Consider the following 20,801-nt stretch of genomic DNA (forward strand, 5'->3'; position numbering starts at 1 on the left):
CTTTCTCTCACTTCTTCCACATTCTGATGGTCCCGTTTGAACTTCGGCAGGTATTCTTGACCATACATGCCTAAATGTATTTACTTGCTGCCATCTGATAGGCTGATTTATATATTTACATCAATGAGCAGTTGAACAGGTATATCTAATGAAGTAGCCAGTGCGTATACATTGTGTACTATTTTGCCCTTGATCCTATATTCCAGCTTCTTTCTGGCCTGGAAAATCCAGCAACAATCATCCATAAAAATAAACATACTCAATGTTTGGATGCAGTTTGGTAATGAATGCCAGCACACAGACATGCAAACACACACACGCACACATGCATATGCACACACACACACACACGAGTAAACAAGGTAAATGAAGTTGTCAGACAAGCAATAATTTTTTTCTTATAGCAGAGTTCATTGTTCTTTCTGTACTGTTTATCTTTCTTTGCAGCTGCAATATGTCATGTCAATTATTTTATAGCCCCAGAATCAGTTTGAGTTGCTTTCTGGAGGCTGTTTGATATACAAAGATGGTTGTAGTTGCAGTGCATATGAAGCTAAGTATACAAAGACCACACCAACTTCTACTGTTCCTAGTTAGTGTGGTCTTTGTATACACTACATTGGTCAGTCTGGGATCATGTGTGTGGCATTGAATACGCAGGTTCTGAGTTTTCTGTTCAAACTTCTCATCACAAGTGTGATTTTTGTTGCCCACAGAATAAAAGTAGGAATGTAAATATAATCTCTATGATGATACCCGTCCACCTATTCATTATGCAGACCTATGCTTCACTATAAATAAACTCCTACACTGCAATTTATGGTATAACCCCTCAAAGCAAAAGTTTGAAGCTCACAAGGTTTTCATCAGTGGACCTCCATGAAGGAGTCAGACATGGCAGATAGAGTTGTGACAAAAACTTCTGAGCCTCCACTTGTCTGCTCCTTCTGTGATGGTGACCTTTCCATCTCCATACAGACATCTGATCAGTCACCGATGTGGAGGTGGTGTTGTCTTGACATTAACCAGAGCACTGTGTTTGAATCATATCAGGGCTCACCAGTTATCCAACCCAAATACAGCAACACTGAAGGGCCAGAACAACCAGTTCCAGCAGGTTGAGGCTGGAACTGGTTTATTCATTCAAAAAATCAAAACAGAACTGAGAAAACAGTTTAGCTATTGAGACATTTAAGCTGGCAGAGATGCAAATTTTCTTTAAAAAAGATTAATCAAATATAGACACAATTTTTCAGTAGACAACTTAAACTAATTCAACATTCACAGACCATATAATGTAGCTCTAAAACAGAAATTGAATTTGGTGCAGATTTCATAATTGACCAACCAGCAATGAAAGTGATCTGACCTGTGAGACAGATGAAAAATAGCAAACTGGAGAACCATTAAAACAGCTGTTTCTCACCTAAAAATAGGCGATTTTCAGTGTGTCTAAAACACAAAGTCAGACGTTATTGTATAACACTGTTTTTCACATGTGTTAAAAACTAAAAAAGACCGGCCAGTAGTCAGACAAGAACTGACCAACATCCTTCTTGACTTTGAAGGGATGCCAACGCAGGAAAGAGGGAAGGAAATAAAGAAGAAAGAGTCTTTTACTGACCTGCAGACCTGAAAGCCTTCCAGCAGTGAATGAGAATGAAATTACAGGATCTGAAAATCCGAAAGTGAACAACCTGCCTTCTTTAAGCTCACATCAAAAAGACAGACATTACTTTATTTGAAGAGGAAGAAAAACAAAAGGTTGGATTAATATCCGGAGTAAAGCTTAGTTACTGCTTTGATGAAACTGGAGTGTGATAAAGATTAAAATAGACAGCTCTTTTTTTTTTTTAAACAATTGCAGAGAATCAGAATAAAATAAACAGAAAGAAACAAGGAAACTAAAATTACTATCACTACATATAACATCTACTGGCAAATTTGAGTAAAAACAGTTGATCTTTGACTCTTTGGATATAAAATGTTATTACTATCCTGAATTTGTGACATAGTTTTGTATAAATTCTTGATGTATGACCAAAAACGTGATTGTTAAATTCACAGCCCAGCTAAACCAGAAACCCCTTCAAGAAATTCTTTCCAGGCATTTCTTTTTCACAAACTGACTCGTTTACTGTGCTCAAACTCAGTGAGGTCTTTAGAACCACCCACTCTTTTAAAAATGTTTTTAAAGGCAGACTGCATGGCTAGATTTTAAACACTCTGTTACTATGAAACTTAAAACACCCGGCTTCAAAAAGGTGTGGTCAATACTTTTGTCCAAATAGTGTAGGTCTAACTATATCTGTGTGTAGTTTGGTGCTGCAGTAGAGACAGAAGGAAACTCCACCCATTCCTTTTTAACAGTATACATGAGTTTGGTTCATGGACGTAGCAAATCTCAAGCCTTCTTTCTACCCAGCCATCTCTCTGATTAAGAGACATAATCTCCCCAGTGTGTTTTAGGTCTGCCTGGAAGTTTCTTATATACCCAAAAGATCTCACCGAGCAGACATCCAGGAGGCATCATGTTAATTTCCCAAAAAAAGCTCAGTTGGCTCTTTTTTATTTTAAAAAGTAGAGGTTTTAGTCAGACTCTCCCAAATGCCTGAGATCCTCAACCTGTCTTTGAAGGTGGTCAAAGTCACCCTTTGGAGGAAGCTTTTTTGTTGCTTAAGTTTCATTCTTATAGTCACTATTCACAGATAATTGCCATAGATCAAGGTAGCATAGATTGATCAAAAAATAAAGTCAATTTCACGCTCAGCTCTCTTCACCACAAAAGACCACAAAATCTGCAAAACTGTATTCATCTGCCAGTCTCCTGCTTCACTCATGACCTGAGATACTTGAACTCCATATAGTTAAGGGTGGAGTAAGGACTCCACCCTTAACTATATGAGAACCAAAGCCACAGATTTGTAAGTGCTAATTGATTTCTTAGGTACGTCACTCTCCTGCAAACTGCTCAAGGCCAAGCTGGAAGTCGCCAACAGAACCCCCCCCCCCCCCCCCCCCCCCTCTGCCTCTTAGCTGTTCGTAAAAGTTCTGTCCATAAAAATGATGAACAGAATCTGTAAAGAAACTCAAACCTACATATACATCTAGTAGATTACTTCATATACATTTTTTACCTTAGCATCACACTACAGTGGCCACTGGCCTCACATTAACCTTTTATTACAGGTGCAGCCATAATAATTGTACACACACATTGCATTTTGTGCTTATTAAAGAGTTAAAGTTCAGTCAATTAAGGAAAGGTCATATCATTCGGCGCGATGTCCGGACGATCTATTGTGTAAGTGACTTAGAGCTACAGAAGGTTAAAACTGCATACACGCCTACAAAACACATATAATACATACAATCTAGAAACAGGCCTGAGCAAAGGCCTGAATGTATTCAGCAACCCGTTGCATTTGAGTTTGCTTAGTAACATGTGACAGAAGATGTGTCAGAGAGGAGGACAAGTCCACGGGGGCCTTCAGGGCCGGAAGTCATCGCCATATTTGGAAAAGATGCTAGAAAGAGGAACTTCTGTGTCTGCCTTTAGCTCTAAAAATTGATCATTGTCTGTAAACGACGCAAATAATGTTCTTATAACGCGTGAAGGGGTGTTAACCCTGACATTATAAAAAGCCATTGTCTGTGTATTTTGGGCAAAGAAGTCCGCTGATGTGATGCTGTGTGCTTCTTCCCACGCGTGTGTTCTTAATAAACTCTTCATCTGATTGCACTCTACTGGGCCTCCATTGGTTTGTTTTTGTGCCACATTTTTGAATTCAGGACAATACCTTAAAATAATACAGACAAAATCCCAACTATCAACTGACCCCTTTGAGTAAGCATTTGGCAACACTCGGAAGGAGAGACTCAGCCAGAACCAGGCTGTGGGAGGGGCAGCGATCTGTCGTGACCGGTTAGGGGTGGAAGACGGGACAAAAACACATGAACAATGCTTTTTGTCCTTTCTTCCTTCCATCATTCCCAGAAGGAGATATTAGGCTTCATCTGTCACAGCATACAAAATACATCAGTTTACAAATAAACCAAATGTCTATAGAAGTGAAACATTGCTACATTGATTTATTTATTCACAGAATTTATTATACAGTAAAATGTCCCAGATTTCATTATTCATGTTTCTCAATGTGAAGATTTGCTGCCTTTATTTTTTTTAAATGAAGTTTTAATTTATGGTTCATAATTTTGAGGTTTGGACTGGTGATTTAACAAAACACTGAAGGTGTTTCTTTAGGCTCCGGGTACTTGTAATGGCAATTTCTTACTATGTAAATAATTATTAAAGAAGTTAAAATGAGTTCAGCCTCAAATGTTCATCAATACATCAGCTACAATAAACAGAAAATTACTGCTGCTGGAAATGGTGCAGATGAAACAAACAAAAAGTAAAAGAAAAGCATTAAAACATTTTAATTTGAATAAAAATGTAGGTAAAAGCAGCTTGAGTTCCAATGAGGAGAAATACAACAGAGCCAAACATTACACTGAAACGTTGGAATGACACATTAAAATATAAAATATGTGGGAACGTCACAGTAAATTCATCATGTTTCACTGTGTTTATGTTTCTTGCTCAAACCTTTATCACGGGGTTGAATCTGAATCAGATTTTCAGTCAGCCACGGTCGGTCGCCACGAATAAATAATTCCACCGCATACTGGACAACACAGTACACAAACCACATCCCACACCAGACACAACACTAACAGGTCCAAAGAGTTCAGCTGCAGGGAAGAAATGGCCTTTGATTGTTTACTGGGCACTATGTCGTTCTTTTTCAGCATACAGCATATCCGACTTTAAACAGAGTTTAAAGCCATGTTATCGTAAATCAAATGGCCATACTTAACATCTCTTTGGTCATTGTTTTGGTTTTAGGACCAGAAATGCACAAACGCACTTTATGGTATATTACTAACCTTGTTTTCAGCAGCAGACAATTCTTTAGCTCAAAAGCTCCTTAAAGGAGAAAACAAAGAGCAACTGATTTTCTGACCATTGGTCAAAATACAAAAACAAAACAGACCACAGCGTTAACATAACTGCAAGTTTTTGTTATTGTGGTTCTTTTTCTTTTAAAGGTACACAAACAGCTTTTGCTCTCATTTATTTATTGATTATTTCAACACTGTGTAATTGCTAAGATCGGTTTGGTGGAAAACCTGCTGCAAGGGACACTGGTCTATGAGAGCAAATGGAAATAAAGCTTTAAAAGTTTGGTTTACTGGTAACATAAACTGATGAAAAAGAAAATAACTATCAACAAAGTAATCTCCTTCGACAGAAACAGCAGAGGAATTAAACACGGCAGACAAAGAAGGCAAGTTCTATGGGAACTGTTTTGCTTATTTTAGAAAACCACTTATGTCATACAGGCTGTCAGTGAATTCTTGTCATCTAATTTTCAATTAACATGTGTCACGTTTAATTTTGAAATGGATAAAGTTACAAATATATATATTATGGTTGAAATTATATAATTAGGTGCAAAGACATGATATTAGATCCATAGATCCTTTCATGCCTGCAGCTTTTATAGGTAGGACCCAGTTCTGCCATACTGCTGATAAGTAAACCATATTGTAAAATCACAGGTTTACAATAGATGGAATAAAAATATATATGCTTAAAACATGCCTTTTAACTTTGTTTATTAAATCAGACAAATCTTTAAACAAGAGCTTAAAAGTGGGAGATGCGACCAATGAATGTCTAATTTTGTGGGATTTTTGTTATTTATTTTGATATGCACCAACAATGTCTCTGGTCTCTGCAGTTGTGTTGAAGTGTCTCTCTGGGGGAGATTTTGTGTGGAAATCAGCCAGCTGTAACTCAGCTGCAGGAATGTCCAAATGAAGTGACAGCGGTGGAGTTTGTTTGATTTCTAAGCGTGGGCCCTGTCTGATGTGGCAAACATCAAAGTGAAGCTCTTGCTGTGAAAGGCCAAATGACTTAATGGATGTGTGTCTGTGAGTGCGCGTACAAAGGAAGTACCTGTTTTTGCCTCCTGAATGGATTAAATGAGTTATTATTTTTTTTAAAAAAGAAAGAAATCTTAAAAACCTTTTGATTAATAATACAATGCAACACTGTGGCCTTCTTCTGCTGTAACCAGACTGCTTTAAAGTTCAACATTTTGTATGCTCAGAAATGCTCTTCTGTGTACATTGGTTATAAGTGGTTATTTGAGCTACTATTGGTTTCCTATCAGCTTAAAGAAGTCTGGAGATTTTCTTCTGACCTCTGCCATTAACAAGGCATCACGGGATGTCTTCCCTTTTTCCAATCCTTGTCTGTAAACCTAAGAGACAGTTGTTTCAGAAAATCCCAATAAATCATTGCATTCTGAAATACTCAGAACAGCCTGCCTGGCGCAGTATTTAAATGTACTTAAATTACCTGTCTTCCCCACTCTGCAAGCCTAATCGCACTGGGTTGCTGCCATATGATTGGCTAATTATATAGTTACATTGATGAGCAATTGAACAGGCCTACCTGACAAAGTGGATTGAAAGCTGAAAACCACACCGCTTTTTTTGAGTCTACATAAAATGTCCAATGATGAACAGTACAGATAAATCCAGGGCTGTTGGTGGATAGGCCTTCATCAGCGTGGTGCCATCTAAACCATACTGTATACACGTTTTTATCCAAAAAATTGTTTATTAAAATTGTGCTGTTATCTTCCAGTAACTCCACATGCCATGCTGACATTGTGAGTTTACTGCCCCACCCTGCATTTGTTGTGAATTTGTAACTATATTAGGTGGCTTAATTAATTATAGTAACTTTTTCTCAGTTTAGTATCCCAAAAAATTTTCACAATGCTTTGAAGGTCTGACACATTTCAAGTGCTATTTCTTAAAAATGACAAACCAAGTTCTGAAATCTGCTTTGCGATTAATCATATTCCCCATTAGTTGCACAGCTGACAGGGATTATTGATATTTTATTGGTGTTCTTCCTTTCTGAGTAGTTTACCACTAAGTTGACTGTGGTTTGTGCTGCAAGAACTGTTTCCTCATCTCAGTTCTTCTGGTTTACATCTGCCAAAAAATGTACGTAACTGAAGCATATATGCAAACAAAGCAGTAAAAATACTTCATTTCATGGGCAATTGCTTTGATTCTAAATACTAATGTGAAAAAAGCTTAATGCTCTTTTCCAGAAAGCTGCACAAACAGATTTAATGTCTAAATACTAAATGTTTGGCAGTAAACAGTTTAGAACAAAGGAAACGTAAGACACACTGAAACACAAAGTGGGAGGTATGATAACCAAACAACAACACATTTCAAGCATTTCTGTGGTCAACATTAGAGTTGTTTGTTAGAGAGACAGGTTTGAGTGTGGTTTGAGTGCAGTTTATCAACATACTCTTGCCAACAGATCAGTGTTATTTTTCTGATCAACATGGTGTTACATGAATGAAGAAAAGTCCTAACAGCATGCAAACTAGGTAAGACAGATATCATCCAATCAGGGCAAGCAAGGCAGGCAGTGCTTGCCTAGTGAAATCTAAAAAAAGAAATCATAAAACATGCCAAAGAAAGTGATCTCTCTCTTTTGATCTCACACAGCATTGTCATAAAGCTTATAGCTTACTGCCATATTGTGGCCCCAGTTGACTATTGCCTCAGGAAGCAGGATTAATTTTGCTTCACTGAAATCAGTACAGGGCCTACGTTTTAGGAGGATGTATATCCAGTTAACAATAACTCAAGTTTGAGTTGAAACTGAGAGGTTACTATTCTTTTTTGGTTTTCTGGTTGTTCACGCACATTGTGATAGACCTCTGCTCTTTGACATGTGACTGATAGAAGACCAGGGTGTTGGGCAAACAACTTGGAACAAGTGTATAGTTATTTTTTCCCTCTTGCATTAGCTTGTAACTTAGCACTTAACCCCCTAATCATAATATAGTCAGTTCCAGCTCCAGTGAAGCCCCATTGGTTTACATCATGGTGACTAAATCCACCTTTTCCATACAGTCTCTGGTTATAACAAACTAACATCAAATTTTGTGGATTGCAACTTTAAAGACATTGCTATCTACATGCTTTTGCTCACTTTTCCATCCTTTGTTTAAAACTTTAGTTCCAAGCTATCGCCCAACCAAACACAGTGGAAACTAATAACTACTCAGTTTTTGGGTGCCAGCTCTCATAACTGTACAAAGTGTGCCTCTTTGGACATCAGCTCCAGCACGCATTTAGACAGATCAAACCCATGCAGTGTGTTTGTTTATGAGCATAAAACTATTTGGAATCTGTTGCTGCTTAATTAGTCTGCCAGTAAAACAGAAAAAAGACACGTAGAAGACTAATTTGGACGCCTGCTATTGTACTCTGAAATCCCTGAAGCTTTATCCCCCCCTCCCACTGCAGCAGATTTATAAAATCCCTATAGCTGTTTATGGAGACAAGCAGGAGTGAGGCATGGTGTTTTTATTTGTGTTGGAGTCACTTACACACTGCGGTGTTTCATTTTATTGCATCTCTCGACCTTGTTTATCTGAACTGTAAACATGTAAAGTTCTACATGTTTACAAGGAGAGATTGTCATCTGGACATGACATCTGGACATTTCTAAAAGATAAAAACAGTAAGGCCTGAACAACTAATCATTAAAAAAGATGATTTTTAAAGATTTTCTGTGTAGTTAATGGAAATGTTAATGAAAACCGAATACAATGATTTGCAAATATCAAACCCATATTTTACATACAAGAGAACATAGAAAATAAATCAAATGTTAAATAAATAAAAGGAATTTAAAAATAAATGTATAATTTAAGAAAAATATAGCTCATTTTGATCACATTATCCTTCCCCAAAACACTTCCCTTTTTGTTTTGTGATTGTGGCAGTTTCTTTCTATTTCCTTTGTATTTTATTCACCTTCTACTTTGTTTTCTGTGCTTTTGAATTACTTCTGTATTTACTCTTGTTTTCTGAAGTTGCAGTGCATTTGCATTTCCAGGGCCACCATGAAAACCTTATACTTCATAGAAGATCTGTTTAAAATGAACATGAACAGAGTTGCAGCTTCACACAATAACCAAAAAATGAAACAAGACTGATGCTGTGAGAAGGTAAGTTTACACAATATAAATATTATATAACAAGTGTGTCTATATAGTAAGTCTAAGATGCCACAGAAATGCTAATATATTCTTATCCCAGTCATTTACTGCTATTCTGTTAGAGCTCACTGGTGCAGCACAATTATTTGTGAGTACATGTGAGACACTCAGAGCAGGATCTGGACTACCTGAATAGGCTGCAGGTACCATTTGACAACGATAACAAGGATGACAAGGATACTAGCCAAAAGCCAAACTAGGCAAAAAGAAAATCTCGATGTGATCATCGCCTGAAAAACTATTCAGTATAAAAGTACACTTCCAGTGCTGCCATTTTCATTTGCACCAAAGCAGGCAAAATCGAATCACAGTGGTTTATGTTTCCTAACTGAACAGATTTTACTGACCTTTTGTTATACTGTGATGATGTTTCCTTAATTTTTGAGCAGAAGAGCATATCACAGACACTCACTTGCAGCTGGCAGATTTATCTTTGTTGTCAGTAATGTTTGCCATGTTTCATGATAAAAATGAAATCAAAACTTGCAAACAAATGAGCTAAAGTGCAATAAATATAATTTGTTTAGTAATTTTACACCCCACCAATTAATATCGATGCAACTATGCAAGTAATCATTACTGCTGGATTTCTTGGATGTACTTGCCTCAAAATAAACTAAAAAAAAAAAGTTCTTTGCAGTATTCAGAAAGGACACAGAATAGAAAGACATCTGGTCCAATTATCCCTGACATGTTAATGGCCTGTGTCTGACTCTCTGAATAAGGTCATCTGCTGACTTTTTGGACTCCTCGTCTTGACTGACTTTTCTTCCTCTTTGGTCTGAACAAGTGCGGGTGTGCGTGCTCCTTCAATAATGGACTCCTACTGAGAATGCTGGAACATTTCCAGACTCTTTTCTTCACAAAGGGCCATGGCCAGAGAACAGCAACTCATTAGAACAAGGCTTTATGTTCTTAGAGTCAATTTAAGGGCACCCAGAGTGTGTGTAAATCTCAGATACATGCGTACGGTGGTGTGAAAAAGTGTTTGCCCCCTCCCTGATTTCCTATTTTTTTGTATGTTTGTCACACTTAAAGTTTCAGATCATCAAACAAATTTAAATATCATACAAAGATAACATAAGAAAACACAAAATGCAGTTTCTAAATGAATGTGTTTATTTTTTAAGTGTAAAAGTGATTGCCCCCTAAACCTAATAACTGGTTGGGTCACCCTTAGCAGCATCAACTGCAATCAAGTGTTTCCAGTAACTGGCAATGAGTCTTTTACAGTGCTGTTGAGGATATTTGGCCCATTCATCTTTGCAGAATTGTTGTAATTCGGATACATCGAAGGATTTTCAGACACAAACTGCTTTTTTAAGGTCATGCCACAACTTTTCAGTTTTTCTTAAGTCATTTAGAGGTGGAGTTGCTGGTGTGTTCTGTATCATTGCCCTGCTGCAGAACCCAAGTGTGCTTCAGCTTGAGGTCACCAACAGATGGACGGATATTCTCCTACAGGATATTTTGGTAGACTGCAGAATTCATGGTTCCATTTACAACAACAAGTCCTCCACGTCCTGAGGCAGCAAAACAACCCCAGACATCACACTACCATCACCATATTATACTCTTGGTATGATGTTCCTTTTCTGAAATACTACTTTTACACCAGATGTAAAACCTACTAAAAAGTTCAACTTCTGTCTCGTCAATCCACAGAGTATTTTCCCAAAACCCTTGGGGATCATAACGATGTTCTTTGGTAAATGTAAATTGAGCCTTTGTGTTCCTTTTGCTCTTCAGTGGTTTTCTCCTTGAACTCTCCCATGGATGCCAATTTTGCTCAGTCTCCTTCTTATTGTTAAATCATGAAATCAGACCTTAACTGAGACTTGTGAAGCCTGATGTTCTTTAATGTTGTTCTGGAGTTTTTTTCAACCTCCTAGATGAGTAGTCAGTGTGCTCCTGGAGTAATTGGAGGTCACTCCTGGGGAGGTTCATCTCCTTCTATTTAAGTGGTTTCTTGATTTAACAGGTCTGAGTGTGTTTAGTGAAACTGAACTCTGGTTAATCACATTTAATGCATGATTTAACAAGAGGGGCAGTTACTTTTTCACACGGGAACAGGTAGGTTTGGATAACTATTCACCCTAAACAATGAAATCGTCCTCCTAAAACTGCATTTTGCATTTATTCAGGTTATCTCTGTCCGTTATTAACATTTGTTTGATGATCTGAAACATGTAATTGTGGCAAATATGCAAAAACCTAGGAAACCAGGAAGAGGGCAAACACTTTTCCACACACACTAGTTACTGCATACATTTTTGTAAGTGTATAGTACTCTATATCCCAATGTGTTTGTGGTATTATTTGGAAAGACTATGCATGTTTTATATTATGACTATGATAAAGTTTATTACATATTTAAATGTACTATGTTTCTACTCATGTAGTTATTTGCGGTCATAACTATGTACAATGTGATGGAGGTTTTACTCTCCTGCATGCGATGTGTGTTTGGGAACAGTATGTCTTACACGTGTAAAACATAAACAGACTGAGGTCAGAAACACCTCATCTTCCACAGCCAGAATGCTTATTGTTTCCACAAGAAAGGGATTTAAGACCTTTAAAGTTTGTCTTTAAAGTTGCTAGGAGTGGCAGTTTGTGGTGTCAGATTTACCCTCAGAGAGTTTTTATACTGACCAACTTAGTCTGACACATATGGTCTAGATTAAAGGCAGTTTTTTTTTAAAAAATCTTGAATAATAAAGATTACGAGTGTGTCTTTTAAATATCCTCAGAAGAGCTAAAGTAATCTAAAGCTTGTGGTTGGGCTAAAAAGAGCCGGTCACTGTTTTTTTTTTCTCTTTTTTTAACGGTCAGGTTTTTGGCATCCTGTGCCTCAGTTGTGTCCCACAGATCACAATTTATGTTAGTGCAGGAGAAAAATTTGGGCAAAAATATCTTCATATGGAGGACTTAAAAACATGCGGCTATAAACAGAATAGAAAGGGACCTTCAACACAGAAAAATGTGAGTTGGATAAAGCACACAAGAAATCCTTAATCACAGTTAAACTCATTCTAGTACTTTCAGCAACTATCACAGGAGCTTGAATGTTATTAAAATATTTGTAACATCAAATAGAGTCATGAGAAGGCACATTTGTATACGTTTGTGGTTCATGGATAGAAATTGCCATGTATTTTTTTGTGTTAGCACTACTTTGTAAATAAAGTATTTTAAAAGGATGTATATGTGTCATGGTTCTGGGTCGATGACCCTTGAGTTTTGTTCGTGTGCCCCTCATGTTTAGTGTAGGTTTAGTTCTGTCTTCATGTTTATTTTCTTGTTCCTCAGTCACTCGTGTCTCATGTCGCACTTTGTGACTCCTGTCCCTGTGCTCCGTGTTCCCTCTGTTCCTGACGTTTCAGTGTCAAGTCCGTGCCTCTGTTCCTGCCGTGTGTTTCCTGTTTTATTTTGATAGTCCCTGTCCTGTGTGCAGTGGGTCTAGTTTTGCTTTCCCCTTGTCTCATTATTTCTGATTAGTTCCAGCTGTGTTTCCACCTGTTCCCCATCCTCTCGTTATCCTGCCTGCGTATTTTAGTCCTTGTCCTCGTGTCTAGTTTAGTTTTTTGTATTTGAAGTGTGTTATTTACAGACAAAATAGAGCTGCCTCTTTTAGTTCGCCCTTTTGTTTATGAGTCCTGCGTTTGGGTCCTACATCCTGCCTAGCACACAGCAAGTCCATGACAATATGACTTGTCTGTAGCAAATATTTTACCCAGACAGGATGGGTTAATGGGCCAACGAATAAAACAGAGTTTGAAAAGAAGTCTTAACTGCTGCAACTTGAACTGTGGTCTCAGGTGTGGTGATAAAATAATTAAGTTCAACATAAAGCTGTGTTTGCACTTCAAACATAGAAAGTATTAATTTTGTGAACACTAAAGTGAATTATTACATAAAACACTGGGTGGGTTAAAAAAGTTTTCATGAATATGAAAAATCAATAAAAATTTAATTTACAATTTAAATTAATGCCTGTAAACATGAATTAACATACTGGAGGTTGTGAGTATTCCACAAACCCAGGCAGCTACTTACACACTAAAATAAGTAGGCAAGTAAAGTAGTCAGTTTATTTTCTACCATTTATCTGGGTTTAGGTTACAGAGAGCAGCAGTCTAAGCAGAGGTGCCCAGACCTCCCTCTCACTGGCCACCGCCACTAGTTCATTGGGAGGACTTGAGGTGGAATCCTAGCCAGATGCCCAAACCACCTCAACTGGCTCCTTTTGATGTAGATGATTGGCAGCTCTACTCCAAGTCCCTCTCAAATGACTGAGCTCCTCACCCTATCATTAAAGGGACTGCCCCGCTACTCTCTGAAGGAAGCTCATTTCCACTGTTTGTATCTGTGATCTTGCACAGCCATGGATAACACAGAAACAAAACATTACTTTTAACATGAAACTTAAATGAAATGATTTATGATTATAAAGGATAGTCGCTCTGTCGTGAAAAGCAACTTTATGAAAATACAAAATATTTTAACATTGTTGATTTATGATCATGATAAATTCTGTCCAGTTTTCCAATGTTCATTCCAAGGCAAACCTCTGCTTGCAGGTCATAGCTGTCAGTTGATATTTTTCCATCAATAATCTACTTTCTTTAAGGCCAAGCACAATTTAGCTGCATCAGGGAAAACTGATGCAAAACACAAAATTATGATAACATAACCATGACCAAACCCAATTAATATAAAGGCGAAAAACCAAAATAAACCACAGCTGTTTCAGGACATGAGGCCTATTGCCCATTTCCACTTGCCAAGAACATGCTTGTGTAGTACCAACAGTATCAGCGAAAAAACTCAAACTCTTGTTGCAAGATTTCATGGCTTAAAAGAAAAAACAACAAACATAACATCATGTTTTCCAGCAGTTAACTAGCAAAGGAAAACGGGACCACTGGAGGGAAACCTGTGAGCTCCATGTTTTTTATATATATATATATTGCAATAGTGAACTAGTGCATGCAATAAAATTATAAACTGACCTTAATCAAATGACCCAGAAATATGCCATACAGCAGTTCTGCAATGTTTTTTCATGGTCGTGCGTATGATAGTAAGCAGTGATGGTCGGATACCTATCAAGCTCATAAACAGAGATTATGCATAACAAGCATAACACTCTTGTCTCAAACACCCTGACAGTTATCAACTTAGGTTCTGTTTGCAAGTCCATATATGGGCCAATCTCTAGCTATTAAATGTGTTTGTTAGGTGCATCTGAAGTCAGCCAAGAACTGACTCCAGATGTAGAGCAAGGTATTTGCTGCACTGTCTGGCCAAAATGCAACCAAAAACATCCCAGTCCTTCACACAGAGGAAAGAGGGTTTCTTCTGAGGATATATGCTGCCTATGTCTTACATGTCAGACAATTAAAAACAGTAAAAATCAAAAAGATTTCTGAAAAGATCAATATTTTTTCCCCACTTTTTTAACACTATTTAGCAAGAATGCAAGATGGCTTTATGTTCATTCTCATTCTTTTTATCTTTCGAAAACTTACAAATGCAATCAGTGCTTCTCAAAGTCAAGTAAGGATCATTAATGGGTCTATTTCTAAAATACTATGACCACAGAACTGTTTGCTTTAGGGTCCTTCAGTTCCTACCAAGGACTAAGTCTTTTAAGAATAACTGTGTTTCCTAACCATTCTTAAAATGTTAACTAAGCTTTCTTGTATGTGTGGGATTTAAGGTGGGACCTTTTCACCTGGACACTTTCTAACACTTTTTGTTTTACAGACGAGAACCTGAAAAGAAAGACAGGAAATAAGTCAAAATAAATTAAATGTTGCAATATGTATGAAAGAGAAAGTTTCTCCTTAGTATCCTGCTAATGATGTGGAAAGCGCTCTAATTTATCTGGCCGAGGGTCACATCACCCAAGTTGAGAACCACTTCTCCACAACCCTCTCTTCTTTGGACTTTTGGGAACAAAAGTCTTAAAAATCAATTCCCATCTTGGCACCATTTAGAGTGACATACATTCACATTAGCCAAGTTCAGCTCAAAAGGCAAGCATGTCTTTCAAGAATCTACCCTGCTCTTGAAGCATGTCAGTCAAAATAAGTGACTACACAGAGACAAAGGTTTCTCTAACATACTTCTCTGATCTGCTAAAAGTCTGGACATTTTGGCAGACCCATCTCTCTCATGCTGCGGGGACAGAGGTCTCTGCTATCTGCATGGAACCTTGTAGGAGTAAAAAACTGACGAGGCAGCTCTTCACCACATAATAAATGGAGCAGGATTCATCTGGCTCTTTTATCCTCTTTCATTTGGCTTTTACTCGACTCTGTTTCTGTTTACGACCCTTCCATCATTCACTTGTCCAAATGTAAGATTTAGAATTAGAAGCGCTGACACAGAAGACACTACATTATACTTATGACAATAATGCAGATGTTTTCAATGACAAGGCATAATGCATAATGAGTCCGGAAGAAAATCAAATATAAATGTGTCTGAATGCACAGGAGACAGTGGAGGCTTTTTGTTTCAGAGGGAAAAGGCCAAGAAGGCAACATAAGCACTGGAAAAAAAAGAGAAGCCAAAGTCAAGTGAGAATTCAAGCAACAAGAGAATGTGGACTGCACAGAAAACTGGCAGCATTTTTGAATGTGTCTGTACGTGCACTTGGTGTATGTGTGCTGCAAAGGGGCCTCCCGTACACTTAGCTGGAGCCACTTAGCTTTTGGATGGCGGCATTTAATTTAGGAGAGGTCGTCTGAAAAGCCTGGTTTGATTGCTTTTCTGAAACAACTTCATCTAAAAGCTTTAAATAACTAAATACCTCAGTGACAACAGCAAAGCAGTTCCAAACTCTTAACTACATCTCTGTGCCTGGGAATACACACAGAGCCACATCCATTAAATGGCATCAGTTGTGTGGTTACGGCATGAGTGGGTGGCTCAGAGAGAGCAGTGCCTTGAAATGAAATTAGGATTAGTGTGAGCAGTCGATTCCGCCAGGATCCTGCTGACTTGGAGCCAGACAGCAAACTTTTTGATCTGTTGCTTCTTCTTCTTTATCTACTTTATCTCCCCTTATTCCTCTGCACTCACAACTTCTTTCAGTCTCTGTTTGTCTGTATCTTCCTCTCCTGTTATGGCTGAGCTGACATTTATAAGGAGGCCACAGCAGGGTTCACAGAAGGTAACAGTCATAAAGTTAGACACACCTCTAAAGGCTGTCTCATTCACGGACACATACAAATGAATTGGCCATGTGACCGCTGTGGCACAATGCCAGTGGGTTGTTTTTTTTTCCACCGGCAAATTAACCAGGAGGAGGTGGAACTACAGCTCAGAAGATACTGGAATTTATTACAGGACTGCCTGATATGAAGTCACAACAGCTCATGCTAATTTCCCCCATAATTCACACGTCCAAATTTCCACTGTTCTGTTTCGCTTATGTTGTGCCGATCATGAAAACATGTTATGCTTTTAAGACAATTCTAGCTTTGTAAGCTTGGAGGATGTTTTGGTGAGTAAGGGAATGACTAATCTCTCCTCGTCGCTACATGTTGTACCAATGATGGTCACTGGCTGTTCATCAGAAGAAACATGAAAGAGCCTTTTGCCAGAGAAACGTTTGGGATTCTAGTTTCAACTTCTTCGTTTTAAGTAAATTTGATAATCGGTGTGCTACAGAACAGCACTGAGCTTGTGCATGAGTTTATCTTCCAAGAAAAGCACAATAACCTACAGTTTCAAGAAAATGGGATCCAGCAACATCTGAGGTAAAATTAAACTTTCTTTGTTTGCTGTAAGATTACATTTTACCACAGAAGACCACATCAGTTGCCAGCTAAGAACAGGATACAATGTCATAAATAAAAAAAGCTGAAACTCCAGTTCAAAGGTGGTGCTGTTTATCATCACCCAGAATATATATATAGTGGAGTTCTGTGCAAACGCACAGCTGTGGATTAATGGCAATATGGGAACCATACAGGTCAAAGGAAATCACTGTCTTGCTTTATCTCTTTAGAAGAGCTGTCACATGTGGGAATTAGGTTTAAACCTGTCGCACATGTGTCGAGTTCTGCAGTAGGAGCAGAGACGCCGGAGAGGGCTAAAGGTCAACTTTATATTGCATTTGAAAAAAATGACTTCACAACTCTGATTAGAAGATGACAGAAAAAGTTGCATTAATGTTATAGAAACTGATACTATATTTGGCACAAAAACATTTGTACAAATTAAAAATCAAATTTTGTCAAATGAACTGAGGCAATAAAATCAGCATCATGACTTTGTTGGACATTGGCTGTACTTCAAATGACTGCTCATTCATATTGTGCATGCATGTTCTCAGTTCTTAACGAGATCAGACAGTTTAAGAGGGAGTAGTTTCAGACTGCATCCCGAAGTGTTACTTAAAGCTAACTAAATGGGTTTCTATGATGTAAGTGTGTAAGTGTGTGTGTGTGTGTCCTACATTATAATTCAACCTTAAATCTACATGACAGAGAGTAAATGACGGACAATAAAATCACTTCCTTCATGTGTCCAAGACATTACAGCCACATTTTGTTACGCTCTACTTTTCTCTTCCTCTCTGTCAGATTTTCTACAAACTGAGGATAAATGTGTCTCATCTACAGCAGCCGTTACCAACCTGCAGAACTTTTTCAGTGACAAAGGGAAGATTGTGGAGTTGCTCATCTAATATGAAAAAACAAAACAAGCAAACAAAGCAATAAAAATAGTGACTCACTAAGTAATACTAATTTAGTGTGTTTGAAAACTAATCAAATTTAATGGGTAAATGATTATCTATAAGCAACAAATTAAATGCAAACAGCATATCTGTTGAAATGTCCACCTCTGCCACACCAAGTAAACACCAATGCAACCTTGCCATTGGTACTAACATTTTAAATACAAAATTTCTATATTCATATTTATTTAAATGTGATTTAACCAGTTACAACTTGACCAAATGCTTTTGTGAGCTATCACCAAGCTTCTGGCATAATTCTGACTGAATACTTGATCTTTGTTGGCATGGACCCAACTTTTACAAGCTATTTTTTTTCCAAAACCATTGTTAATAGGTGTCCTGTCAGTTCATTGTCCTGTTGGAGCAGCCAATTGTGTTTCAGTCAAGCTTTAAGATGTGGATTTTACGGCAGGGGCTTCTTTCGTGGTCGGCTACGGTGATAAAAGACTCATTCTAGTTAGTTTGGTGTTCCAGCAGTTTACAGTTCATGGCAGGTTTAGCCTTGATGGTTCTTGCATTGTTTCTGAGCATCCTAAGAAATTTCCTTTGATCTGAGTGTAACCGATTGGGTCTTTTTATGACCCTGGCAAAGTGGTGATGATCCTTGAATTTCCTTCCTTTGTTTCTTTTAATAAATAGCCATTAAGCTTCTGGAATGGGCTTCCCAAATCCTAGATCTCCCAGCTGAAGATTTTGTAGACTATGCAAAAGCCAGGTCTGCTAGCACACAGACTAATTTTAATTAACTAACAATTTTGTCAAGGTCAGAATATCCCCCAAAAATAATGCCAGAAGTGTACTGATGACTAGCAAAGCATCCGGTCGAGCAGTTCTCTAAGGCAAATTTAACAAAAAGTTAGTAGGCAATATATGCTTGACCCTGTATGTTTACTTTTAAACCTCTGCGGATTTCCAAAAGAAATTCCTGTGCACCCAATCCGTGTTTTTTTTTTTTTTTTTTTAAATATTTAAAGATGTACGGTGTACAATCATTCTATGTCTTTTGGAAAAATAACTGTTCAATAAATGATTAAAAGCCCAGTATTACTATGACTTTGATGCCAATGATAATGATAATGAACATATGCAAAGAAAATCTGACTTTACAGAAAGGTCTGAAGCAGATGTGTACTCCACTCCACAACAAAGAAAACAGAAGAACAGCTAAACATAGTAAAGGTTGGTCTTCTTAAGTCATCAAACTTATAAGATGGCCTATTTTTACCCAAATTAACAAATTACTCGGTGACTAAAGAAAGCAAGTTTTTTTTCTTTACATGTAAAAACGTATCAAAACTGACTTTTGCAGGTTTTTATACAGAGCAGAGATCCTGTCTTTGCAAATGTGAAGGCAATCAAACAAACAAACAAACTGTTTTGCCATTTATGAGGATGTATTGCATTTGAAACATAATGGTTGGTGCAAAAGTGTAGTTGAATTCAGCTGGCAAAAGCATTTGGAAAAACTGATCCAGAACAGCTGAAAGATCATTTGATATCCAGTCAGTCACAAACCTTATTCATGCGAGCTGAACAAACAAAACTGCCTTCTCTGTGTTATTTAAACGGTTTTCACTTTAAATAAACATCTCGTTGCATGCACACAAGCAAAACATCAGAACAAAAGCACAGCAGGAGTTATAGGAGTGCAGATTTGCTCAACTTCCACAGGAAAAACTCTCAGTTTTTCCAATAGAACAGAGTTTCCAAATAAACACAATATCTTGAGTATCTGTACAATAGGTCACCACATGCAGAGGAGGGATATTGGAAAAATTGGGCAAAGAATAATGAATGTGGGGTTGCCAGGCTTGAGGAGAAGAGGAAGACTATATACACCAGAGAAGATGTTTGGATGTTGTTAGAGAGGACATTCAGAGGATTGCTGTGAAAGAACAGGATATAAAGGGTAGGGTGAGACGGAGGCAGAAAAATGTGACCTTTTTATGATGCTCTTTTTCTCACGTTATGTCATTCTTTTTATTATATCTTTTATAAGGAGATTATCAAAATATGTAGTGTTAGTGGCTTGAACTGAAGTTAATAGCTTTCAACTGATTTCATAAGAGATAAAGTTGAACCTTTGACTTAAAGATTTCTCTTAGATCACTGTTCGGTGTCTGTTTTGAGGCTCCTAAGAGCTTCTTAAACATCATAAATTGTTGTCAAAGTCATCCACTGACACACACACCTTACCTGCAAGGCAAAGTCCAAATATGGTGAGAAGAACCAGGATGTAGAGGAAAACAATGGCGTACTTGATAGATGAGAGGGAGTTCAGATGGCTGCAACACTGGTCCTGCTTCCTGCGACGCTTTGTAGAAACTGAAAAGAAGGATTTACTATAAATACCAGCAAATGGCATTCTGAACGAAATCATTAACCATGGGTTGTTCCTAGTAAGAACAACAATTTGGCTAAATGTCTCTTACGTTGTGAAAGAACAGAGGTAAAAGTCAGTGAACATAATGGAAATCAGATTTATTGCTGATAATAACTGTAAAAGAAAATCCAAGATTCCCAACATCCATATTTTCCCTCTTTGAACTTCTGAATGACGCCCAAAACTCAGCAATCACGCTAACTGAAAGTTCATTTTGAACCCAAGAGGTATTTGATCACGTTTGCATAATACTCCATAATAATATTGCCTGTGCAAAAACAGAAAAACAAAGCTGCTCTCTATTTCATTCAAGGTCCAACCAAGCAAGAAGTTGCCAATAAAATTGTGAAAATAGTGATATTTAGTAGTATTAAGTAACAATTAAAAAAAGTTGGTTACAAAACCATTTAATTGTATGATGACAAGTTTACATTTGGTTGGAAATTACCAGGGGTGTAATTTTCAGGGGGGTTAGGGGGGT

At 37.6% G+C, this 20,801-nt stretch overlaps 1 protein-coding gene across 1 annotated transcript in view; it reads right to left on the bottom strand.

Moving 5' to 3' along the window:
- scara5 (scavenger receptor class A, member 5 (putative)) overlaps positions 1–20,801 on the bottom strand; it is a 109,263-nt gene that overhangs the window by 73,474 nt on the left and 14,988 nt on the right. Inside the window, exon 3 of the mRNA XM_085372056.1 lies at positions 20,134–20,262. Within this exon, the coding sequence (XP_085228182.1) occupies positions 20,134–20,262 (129 nt within the window). The remainder of the gene's footprint in view (positions 1–20,133; positions 20,263–20,801) is intronic.

Source organism: Diplotaxodon limnothrissa, linkage group LG15 (genome assembly GCF_057381915.1).
Source record: "Diplotaxodon limnothrissa isolate DT_005_m linkage group LG15, D_limnothrissa_male_GT1.1, whole genome shotgun sequence".
NCBI lineage: Eukaryota > Metazoa > Chordata > Actinopteri > Cichliformes > Cichlidae > Diplotaxodon > Diplotaxodon limnothrissa.